The following is an 11,713-nucleotide window of genomic DNA, read 5'->3' as shown; positions in this document are numbered from 1 at the left end:
CTTTTCATGTCTATATAAAGGCCTTGTAATAGATAGGAAAATACACATCTCTTCCTTCTCTCTATCTCTATTTCTTGTTCATGTTTTACTAAATTGCTTTTATTTCATAACACGTTATGAGCACGAGTCTCTAATATTTCATTTATATCATCCTACGACATTTCATATGCCATGTTGATAGTTTGCTTATATTGTCTATTTTAGTCACATTATGTTTTTCAGTAATGTTTTGGTCTTCTTCAACTTCAAAGTAAGCCACAAAATTAGGCATAAAAGTTGAAGTGTTGCAGCAAAATTTCGTATGGTCTTTTCATATCTCGCCATGAAAATGAAAAGGAGTTATATATTAGTTTGGTGCAGATGAAACAAGGTAGGATCATCAGATGCTAATATTTGGTCCGTTAAATAGCCTTTTAGTGGTTCTATAAATTATAACATAATTACTACAAAAGTTAGACATGTATATTAGGCAGATAATAATTACTATATCCTAGAGTTCCAATGAAACTAAATTTCAAACATGTTAGAGCTAAATATTTTTAATCTGGAAAAGGTGATTTTCTTACTCATAATAGTTATGTCACATGATCATGTTGGAGGAATGGCCATATTACTTCAAGGATTTTAATATGTTAGTAATACTATGTTGAGATTTTATTCCGATTTTGTTTGGCTTCGTGATGTGATTCTATTGCTTCTTTGAGAAAGAAAAATTTTGCGAGTGAAAAACTGTATATTTAGTTTTCTATTTTGGCAAAGGCAATGTATTTCGTTAATCTTCTGCTTTAGGTATAGGAAAAATAATGTCAATTATATTATGATCCATACTAATTTAATTAGATGCAATATATTTTTTTATATTGATAGTTGGCAAAGTGATATCATTATGTTTTACTAGTCTATTTTGACATCTTCTGTATAAAAACAGAATATGCTAGCAATAGTTATTACTCATGATTATTTGCTTCCTGAAGTTGTATATTTAGTTATGTGTTTCAATTCTTGTGTATATTTTATGTAATCATCATGCATTAGTTTGCGGTAACACATCATATAGTAATAACTCTACATGGTGACTTTCTGTTTTGAAATGTTTATATGTAAGATACTAGTACACGAGTTTGTACTCCGTCATATTTTTGTTGATAATAGTTCTTACCATTTCTATTTACTTATTTGTGGCTACATAAAATTATGTTCCATTCCTAAAAGTGAAAGAGATAATTTGTGATAAATATTATATGAGGGTAGGACGATGGGCTCAAGTCCCAACGCACCATAAGGATAAGATATCGGGTTTAAGTCCTGATGCTCCATGATGATAAGAGTTGGGTTTAAGTCCCAATTCATTACGGCCTAACATGCCTTTATATGGGTAAGATATTGGGTTTGAGTTCCACTGTACCATATTGATGATCTATAATGACTAAAGAAAAATAATATATTTTTCATGAAAGGTCATAAATATTTTCCCACTTGATTTGCTTCATTCTTGAAGTGAATATGGTAGTTGGCATAATAAGTCTAAATAGAGACAAGTGGTTGACGAATGAACATTGTTGTGACAAATGAAAAATAATAATAGTCATCATTATGGTAATTATAAAAAAGGAGAACAATAATGATTCTCAAAATATATCCTCGAAAAAGTGAGGGTAATGTTTACCATCAAATTGGTATGGAAAAATAATAAAACACATCGCTATGATTATACTCCATTCTTGGAAGAGTTTGACCATGATAATTATGATATGATTTTCTCCATAAAGGAGACACCATATGGATGGTGTGATAAAAATCTTGTAGTACAAAATTAATTAAGAACTTCGGAAGAGCTAATTTGTTACTACTCGGATGAAATTATTCATGATATTGATATTGTAGTAAGTCTCAAAAGAAATTTTGAGTTCAAATATATTAGCCAAAATAGTTGGCATATTGAGACTATAAATGAAATGAAGATTGAATATCTTTTATATTACTATAATCATACCGGGTAAATATGAAAGGTTACCTGATTTATCTTCTATTTGTACTACACAAGTATAAGCATGGTGATAGAATCACAAGCCACAAGTAAACTAGAGGTTTACTGATATAAATATTAGTTGGCATCACCGGTTGGCCATCCCGGTTCAATTATGATGCGAAAAATTAATTGAGAATTACATTGGCATATATTGAATAATAAAAGATTCTTCAAGAATTATCTTGTGTTGCTTATTCTCATGATATACCAGTTAAAGGTTGGGATTGAATCCCTTGATTTCTGGAACGAATAAAAGGTGATAAATATATGGGCCCAGTTACCTGCCATGTGGATCGTTTACTATTATATAATTTTAATAGATGCATCTATTCTATGGTCACATGTGCATTTGTTATCAACTTGGAGTTTGACTTTTGCAAGATTGCATGCTCAAATTATTAGAGCACAATTCCAAATTATAAATTATGATAATTTATCTTGATAATACTGGTTTAAATCCAAGTTGGTTTAGCAGAAATTGTATGCCTCCAATTATAGCTAAATCATTGGTTATGAGAACAAAACTCCCAAAAATGAAATTTGGTACGAGATGTATTATTTAATATACAGCAGCACTTGTACGCATCTAGCCAAGTTATTAAAATTTCTCCCTATCACAATCGGTTCAGGGTCAGGAACCAAATAATTTCTATATAGAAATATGGATGTGCTATATGATTTAATTATGCCACCACAATGCACAGAGATGGGTTCACAAAGAAGGTTGGAAAATGTGTTGGTGATCCCAACATTAGGGAGAGAAAATGGACAGCTGAGCAAGTGATACGTGAAATGAATTATTATGAATATATATAAATTCTCGTATAAGAAAATATGAACTTGAAGTTCAACTGATAATTAATTTACAAATTATTGCCAAACATATTTGCTGACCCAAAGCTAAATGTCATATTTCAGCTGCTAATGCTCAAAATAGAATAAAGTCCATGAAGGACAGAGTCTATGGCACGCATAAAGCGTAACAGACCAATCGGTTCCAAAGATAAAACTTCTTGAAGAAGGAGATGGGCAAATGTTCAAGATGGTCATAATCAGGAGGCAAGTGCTCTAGAAGAGCACCACGACATAACACTTCGTAAGACCTCATGTGAGAGGCTCAGGTATCTGAAATAATGAGATAAAGAGATCCCAATAAGTTATGTCTTTATTGTGTAATAATTGAACCGATATAAAATGATCGTCGACGATATTGGTAACATAATGTAACGCTCAATATTATTAATATTGACGAGGATCTTGAGCTCAAATCTGTCATGAAATTTGGACAGATAAATGATTGGCCAAATGAAAAATACGCAATAAAAATTGACTTCACTTGAAAAATATGAAGTTGGGCAGATAGTCCCAACACCTGAAAGTATAAAGCCAATGAAGGTATAAATGTGTTCTTGTGCAAAAAAGTTCAAGTCGATAGACGTAAAGACGACTTGTGATACAAGAAAATTAGTAAATATCCTCACATTGATTATATGGAGACATGTTCTCTTATGGTGGATATAATCATTTTAGGTTTTAATCTGGCAATACATGAAAACTTGATATGCGTATAATGGAAATCATTGAAGGATTAAAATTATTCTGAAGCATATTAATATTTCCAAGAAATTTATTAAATAAAGCTTCAAAAATTCTTATACGGATTGAAACAATCAGGGCACATGTGGTATAATCGCCTGTGTGAGTACCTATTGAAAGAAAGGTACAAGAATGATTCAATTTGTCCTTGTATCTTTATAAAAAGATCTGGATTTGAATTTGTTATAATATATGTGTATGTTGATGATTCAAATATCATTACAACTCCCAGGCAACTTCCCAAAGCAATAGACTGTTTAAAGAAAGAATTTGAAATGAAAGATCTTGGAAAGACAAAATTTTGTCTTGGTCTACAAATTGAGTATATGAAAGATGAAATTTTTATCAATCAATCAGCATACACTGAAAAGATTTTAAAGTGATTTTATATGGATAAAACACATCTATTTAGTACCTCTGATGGTTGTGAGATCACTCGATATAAATAAAGATCCATTCCGACCTCATAAAAATAATGAAGAACTTGTTGGTCCTGAAGTACCATATCTCAGGGCAATTGATGCACTAATGTATCTTGCTAACACTACAAGGCGTGACATAATATTTTCAGTTAATGTCTAAGCAAGATATAGCTCTGCTCCTATAAGGAGACATTGGAGTGAAATCAAACACAAATTGTGTTATCTAAAAGGGACTACCAATGTGGTCTTATTTTATGACAATCATTGCAATCCCGATCTTGTTGGTTATGCCGATGTAGAGTATTTATCTGAGGCACACAAGGCTTAATCTCAAACATGCTATGTGTTTACATGTGGAGGCACTGTCATATCTTGACGATCGACTAAGCAATCAATTGTGGCTACTTCTTCTAATCATGTTGAGATAATTGCTATTCATGAAGCAAGTCGAGAATGTATTTGGTTGAGGTCTATAATATATCTTATCCGAGACAAATATGGTTTGAAGTGTGACAAACTACCCATAATTTTGTATGAAGACAATGCAGCATGCATAGCCCAATTGAAGGGATGATTCATAAAAGGAGATAAGACAAAGCACATTTCACCAAAGTTATTTTTCACACACGATCTTCAAAAGAGTGGTGATATCAATGTGCAACAGATTCGTTCAAGTGATAATATGGTTGATTTGTTCACCAAATCTCTACTGACGTCAACCTTCAAGAAACTGGTGTACAAGATTGGGATGCGTAGGCTGAAGGATGTGAACTAATGCTCTCATCAAGGGGAGTTAATATGCGGTGTACTCTTTTCCCCTTACAAGATTTTGTCCCACCGGATTTTCCTGGCAAGGTTTTTAACGAGGCAACCAAAAGGCGTATTTCTAAATATTTGTACTTTTTTTCCTTCATTAGGATTTTTTTCCCATATGGTTTTTTCCTAATAGGGTTTTAACGAGGCGCATTATTTATGGGCATCCAAGGGGGAGTGTTATGATAAATATCATATTATGGTGGATGTCTACTCTCCCTCCATGATCTTCATGTCAAATGCTTAATGACATATTTTCTATGTTCAATGACATATTCCATGACATATTTTCTTCACTTTTCATGCCTATATAAAGGCCTTGTAATAGATAAAAAAATACACACAATTGAAGAAGAAAATCTCTTCCTTCCCTCTATCTCTATTTCTTGTTCATGTTTTATTAAATTGCTTTTATTTCTTGTTCATGTTTTATTAAATTGCTTTTATTTTTTGTTCATGTTTTACTAAATTGCTTTTATTTCATAACATAATTCATTAAGTTGTTTAGTAAGTTAACTTATTGAAACTTTCAAGTGATAGAATGAGCAAATTTCTACATATTACAAAATGGATGCGTGCCACACATGTAAAAGAAGTATATTTTCTTCCATATCATTTACATCACATCATAAACAGAAGCTATATGGTTAACTCCAGGAGAGTCTTTTCTACACCCCATTACAAACAAGATCATATAAGGTTAATTGCGTTGGATACGGACAACCACGAATACTCGTCTGGTGCAAAATGTTTTTACTTTTCAATGTACGATGTTATTTTTAGAAGATAGTTTAGATAAACTAGAGAGCTCATGTATTACAGTGTTACAATACAAATAAAGACAAAACAAATATAGCTGGGAGGGTATAGGATTAATCCCCACTGTCAACTTGGGTAAGTGAACTCTAAAATATCTACAGAGACTTTAGAAGAGAGAGTAAGTTATTGTGAAATGGATCTGAAATATGCTCCAGGAGGTTTTGCACAGGGCCTTTACCTGTAAGAGCCGCTTGGACATAAAAGCCTAACCAGGCAACCATAGCAAGGCGGCCATTTTTTATTTCTTTCACCTTTAGCTCTTCAAAAGCCATTGGATCTTCAGAGAGATTCAGTGGATCAAAAAGAACACCTCCAGGATAATTGATATCACCAGGCAGGTAAATCCCTAGGGGTTCCAAAGCCTCAATCCCACAATATCTTGCATATTCTGGTCCAACCTATGCATGCAAAAGTATGAAAAGAACAGGCAATTACAAGGCAAGAAAAAAGTCAAGTCACATGTGAAAAAAGCCACTTCTCAAGTCCAGTTCCTACAGATAGTGGTTTCTTCTGAGTAGAAATTTCCAAACTATCAACTATAAAAATTTATTGTCCTTTAAATTCTTCCCTGGGCGTGGGATTATCTCCATGAAAATTGTTTCAACATGTTCACCAGCTATGGCAAACATGTAAGTATCCAATATGTCATCAGGCACTAGTAGTCTAGGATTTTAAGGGAAATAAGTAGCAAATTGTTCCTTGATTGCAAAAACAGAGACATATTCAATTGGAACTTAAGATCAATATTTCTCCTTTATGTCAACGCAGCATTAAAAGTTTTCAACAGAATCTTCACTCTCTCAACCAGCTGCATTGGTTGAGACTGGCGCAATTAAATTATCATGACAAATATGGCAGAAGAAAGCAGCGATTCATCAATCATTTTAACCAATCAAGTATCAGTTGTATGAATGAAATTTGAACATAAAGCTACATTGTACTTCCCTTTCTAGAAAGAGCTTGATCTATAGGGTTGATATCTTAATCTTGGAGAATAGTAACATGAGCCAAAAGCTCAGATTACCTTCGGCTCACAGATTCACTGTACTCTCAATCATCTCCTTGACAGCAAAATGCCTACCTTTTAACACATTGAGTGCAATGCAAAACAGACTGCACCTTTGACATGAAGAATTAAGATAACCAGAAAACCTTTTTTTCCACTCAAACTTTCATCCACAAAGCTGGGTCTAGCAATGTGAAGCAGGATCTTCGAGGTAATCTGAAACACTATAGTTCAAAACAAATATTGACCAATGGCCTAAAGAAGGATAAAAGGAGCCAAGAGATTACATCAAAGTTTAAAAAATGAACCTAGGCAACGGGCAACCAGAAAATAGATATTGAAAAGAAAATAAGTCTCCACCGATACCCCTTGCCAGATAAGAGTCTATAAACCTCAACTATCAGAGATATAGAAAGGTTCAACCACCAGAAACCGCCAATTATTGCATTGAGGCCGATCTCTATCATTCTTCCTCACTTAGGGTTTGATAAAATCTTGTGTCGTATATGCCTTGGTAGATAAAATGGCACAAAGTTTCACGTGGATAAAGACTTCGGATGGAGTTGTGCACACAATTAACTACTCTTTGTGTCCCATATCCAACATCAACAAAAAAACCCAGTGAAATCCCACAAGGGGGTCTGGGATTGTCCCATTTCCAAGTATCCTGCTTTTACTAGACTGGGCACTTGAGGTCAGAAGTAATTACTCTGTATAACTTGAAGTAGACCTTAAAAAAGTTGATTTCGAACTAACCCTTAGAAGAGTTTAACTGATTTAGTTTAAAAGCAAATCCCATATTACTTTTTAAATAAATAAGTTGTTGCAAAAGCATTGTAGGGAGTCCATCTCGAGAAGAGGAAATGTTTTTGGAACAATCGAAACAGAAATTAGGAAAATTACCTTAGACTAGAGTATTATGCGTATTAAAAGGTTTTCATGAATCAACAGAATTATCTAAACCGAACTTCTACTCCTGGCAGCCAGTTGCCGACTTGCAGTGCAGTAAATTGAGCACGCCACTGATAAGCATTAGGCATCAAAATTGTTACTAGAAAGATACACACAGAGCAAGTATTTATACTCACCATCAAAAGGGCTTGGCAAATGGCTATGACAATGACTCCTTGACTTCCAGCTAAATGGAGTCCAGGGATCCCTAGGTAGTCAAGTGTATCTCCCTGGAAAAAGATGGGGAGCAGCAAATAAGAGAAGCACACGCCATAAGTTCTGGATACTGAATTCATCAGGTAATTAGGGGTTCAATAATCCAACGGATATTTGATAAAATAGCGAGCAATCACCAGAATCAGGTCCCAGTCCCACGGATATATCTCAGTATAAAACAATGACATGCACAAATTAGATTAACAAAAGTTTGTCCATTCTTAAGGCACAAAACAGATACATCAACGTTTGCCAAATGCCAACTTATATGAAGGTGGATGATACATATTAATTATTGCAATGAGTACTTGCATGTTAACCACTAAATTCCTAGAACTTGAACAGAATTATAAAGTGAAATTTTCTATACTTGCTAGAACAAAACTCCAGTGAGATCTCTTTAAATTATGTTACTCATAACCCAGAACAAGGAAGCGTTGAATAATAATTTTGCCAAGAATAGCAATCTCCAGTGAACCTTTGGCTCATCATAAAACAAAACCATTCCATACAAATAGTTGGGAAGACATTAAGATGCTTTTGGAATATGTTACTCTAGTTGTTATCTTACGTGTTGCATGATTATATCATTGTCTAGTCATCTGATTCTCACCTACTTGCACATTAGACATGAGATGTTTGGGACGACATACAAAGGTCCTTTAACTGGAGAGGGAGTTTGGTCCTAGTATGTCACACCTAATACAAGTCTAGACACAACCACAATCTAATTCTTTGTTATAGTATTTTTACAATGGAAAATCCCAGTATAGTTTTGCTACTTCTGTGATATATATAAACTGTAGATTCAATAGGTTAACTTTTAAGGAACTTAGTGCCTTCAGTTATCATTTTCCTTTTTTCTGGTACTCCTCTTCTCCTTCCTTCAGACTCTTCTCCTCACCTATTCTCCTGTTTTCCCATTTCCCTAGCTGCTAATGAAATTCTTCATCCTCTCAGCAGAAGAAAGATGGTTTATCCTTTCAGCAGTCAAAATAAAAAGTGCATGATAAGTAGCGAGAAGTGTACCCAAACTTGTAAAGAGAAATTTGGCTTGGACCATTTGAGTACATCAAAACTAAAGGAAACTTTAGACTATTTGGAGAAAAAGACAAGTAAAGAGTCTAACAACTGTTTCATCGCTAAACATTGTGTAAAATATGTTACAACTACCAGAATTATACTTTGCATCACACTTTAGCAAATTGTTTGTAGGAGAAAGGGTGATCATTTGGTCCTTAATTTAGCAGGCCAAAGCTTAATCATGGGGGTATCGGGACTCTTAATAATAGCTAATGATAGCATCACCTGTTAACCTAGGGAAGTCTAGCAACAGCAGATACATAAAAGATACCAACCTTAAGCTTTGAATATCCCACACGCCACCAAACAGGTTCCACAAACTGAAAGAGTCCTGTCAGGTTTAACAGTTCTGGAATCAAAGCACCAAGAGCAGCCAGCATAGCCCACCGGGCGTGTAATAATTCGTAACTGTGAAGCAACCATGACAACTGAAATAAGTTCCAAGAGCAATTTAACAGAGCTTTTCCATGGTTACTGAACAAGAATAGTTTGTGTGAGTGTGTGTTTATTGATATTTCGAGAATGCCAAAAGGTTATAAATCGAGAACTCTGCTAAACACCCATGCTGGAAAATATTCAATCTCTCATCTCAAACATGTATGGAAGTAGACAACTTTCATGTCTATGCATGGCCCTAAATCCTTATCACATACAAATTTTGCAACTCTTTTGCCCCTTCCCCACAAATAACAATCTCTAACATGTTTTGGCTACAATTTTTTCTCAAGAAACATGTCTACTTTATTTCGACTAAAAGAGGGTAGGAAATTGTACCAATCACCTAATCGCTAACTATCATGGATATTTCTTAATAGCTTATTGAAAGCACTGGCAATGTTCATTTCTTTAATGGGAAGCTAAGAGTAAAAGGTGAAAATTCAACTTATGAAATATGCTACTGCTCTTGTTGATAAAAATACTGTATCATCAGTATCTACTCGAAACAAAAGCAATTCCGAACCAACTAATAGAAGCAAAAGGCTAATTCTATACTTAAAGTACTTCTGGAGGGCCACGGGATCTTTGCTCAACCCCCAGATGTCAAATGCATAGTCCCCCGGTAGCTCCCCGGTAAGATAAGCAGGGTAGTCATAAGAAATTGGACCAAGCCAGCGGGGGCGATCTTCTCCATACCAGATACTGCAAAGTAGAGATAATAGATTTACAGGTTAGTGAATTCCTTGCAGTTGTAAAAACAAAGTGGATATGTATCTAATGTAGGCAGACAAAAAATTCTAAGTATGGGCAGAGAGATTTATACAGTATAATCTAACAAAAGTTTGGTTATCATAGTCTTGAAAAGTACACGGCTGAACGCAGTGAATGTACTACTGTCACATTTAAGAAAGTCTGCATCTTCCTTTTCATGGTTTTCTCCACCATATTGTACTATGCTTTTAATACAGTTGATAATTCACCTCCAGCAGGAAATGACTCGTGGCAAAATAAATACATACAGTAAAATGGAAGAGAGTAGAAAACAAAGGGGCATGGCTTACCACGACATAGGGATAGGATGATTACCTATCGTTTCTCGCCATTTGTGCAAGTGCCCTGAACTTTGCGGAATTCTCTACGGCTACCTTCTTTTTCTCTTCCAAGCGTTTACGGAGGGTTTCGCCGAAGGTACTGTTGGCGATAGCTTTGACGGCAGTGAATGGAATCGCTGAGAATACCAAAACGCCGGCGAGCTTCAATTCAACAAAACGGGTTAGCTGCCTATTTGCAAGCAGAAGAAGCAAAAAACAACAAAACACACAGACCTCTTGCCATGAAGCTTTGTGGCGCGAAAAGGGATTGAGTATACTTCGACTGGGAGAAAACTTTGGGAGGGTTATGAAAGTGGAGGATGAAGGATGGGGAAGCTGGAGCAGAGTCATGGCTTCTACCCTTTGCTCTTCATCCCTTCAGATTCATTACGTTTACTTTTGTGTGCGATCCTGACGTGGTTCCCTCCGTACCTCAAAACGCAAAAGAAGATCGGTCGCAATAACAGAATGTGATATATAAGTCCTAATATCATGCAATGCGATTTAAAATAGCCTGTTTGGCCAGCCGGATAAATGAGCTTATTTTGAGAAGTATTTTTTTTTAAAGTTATTTACCCTAAAATCCAGATAATAATTAAACTTATAATGTGATTTTAAGGATACGTGATTTCACCTAGTATTAATTAACAAATGTAAAGAGTAATAATAGAAATTAAGATTAATATGAGGCGAACCAGTGTTTGAACAGAGCTTAGCCTCCGAGCTCGAATACCCTCGAGCTAGTTGTGCAAGTACAGTTAAATGCAATAAACTGATAAATAAAGGAATATAAATTAAAGAGAGAATATTGTATTGCTTTGATCTGCCCGAATGTAAGGTGTTTACAAGATGATTAGGATCCCCTTTATATAGTAGAAGAATCCTATTTATGGTACAATTCTAATTCCGGAAGTAAATCTCATGATTAGCAAGATAACCGGCCCCTGATTTGATTTGTTCCGAGATTTACGCCATGATCTCCGGCTGGTAACGGATATCTTGTTTTTTCGTTATCGCGCTTTGCTCGAAATCTGTCATATTTGGTCTCGATCGTTGTTGGCCTCGATCTCGACAGGCACCTCGATCCTTGGACTCGATACCTCGTCTTCGTGTTCTGGTTTGATCCATTACGAGGCTAACCCTCAATGCAGTCCCCTGGTCTCGATCAAATAGCATAATTGGGTAGGCCCAGTTTTAACCGTATACAGATAGTCCCCTCGTTTCATAGAATGTAATGAGAAGAAACGAA

At 35.1% G+C, this 11,713-nt stretch overlaps 1 protein-coding gene across 2 annotated transcripts; it reads right to left on the bottom strand.

Annotated features, from left to right (window-relative positions):
• Positions 1-5,596: 5,596 nt before the first annotated feature.
• Positions 5,597-10,943, bottom strand: LOC104236504 (chlorophyll a-b binding protein 7, chloroplastic). 2 transcript variants are annotated; one of them, XM_009790428.2, is made up of 6 exons: positions 10,699-10,943; positions 10,460-10,626; positions 9,929-10,075; positions 9,211-9,343; positions 7,774-7,866; positions 5,597-6,077 (listed from the first exon to the last, which is right to left on the bottom strand). In XM_009790428.2, exons 1-6 carry the CDS (start codon positions 10,813-10,815, stop codon positions 5,775-5,777), a joined length of 960 nt encoding a protein of 319 aa, XP_009788730.1. In that variant the 5' UTR covers positions 10,816-10,943; the 3' UTR covers positions 5,597-5,774. The 2 variants fall into 2 exon arrangements, with proteins under 2 accessions (XP_009788730.1, XP_009788731.1); XM_009790429.2 differs by having other exon boundaries at positions 9,938-10,075; positions 10,699-10,905.
• Positions 10,944-11,713: the final 770 nt, after the last annotated feature.

Source organism: Nicotiana sylvestris, chromosome 4, assembly GCF_000393655.2.
Source record: "Nicotiana sylvestris chromosome 4, ASM39365v2, whole genome shotgun sequence".
NCBI classification, from domain to species: Eukaryota; Viridiplantae; Streptophyta; class Magnoliopsida; order Solanales; family Solanaceae; genus Nicotiana; species Nicotiana sylvestris.
The sequence above is the reverse complement of the archived record's forward strand: the minus strand, read 5'-3'. Positions and strand labels throughout refer to the sequence as shown.

Coding starts and splice junctions, on each gene's coding strand:
- LOC104236504 (XM_009790428.2), bottom strand. CDS start 10,815: ATGACTCTGCTCCAGCTTCCCCATCCTTCATCCTCCACTTTCATAACC. Junction 9,344..9,928: donor GCCCTCCAGAAGTACTTTAA/GTATAGAATTAG, acceptor GTTGCTTCACAG/TTACGAATTATTACACGCCC. Junction 7,867..9,210: donor TGGGATATTCAAAGCTTAAG/GTTGGTATCTTT, acceptor ATCTTTTTCCAG/GGAGATACACTTGACTACCT.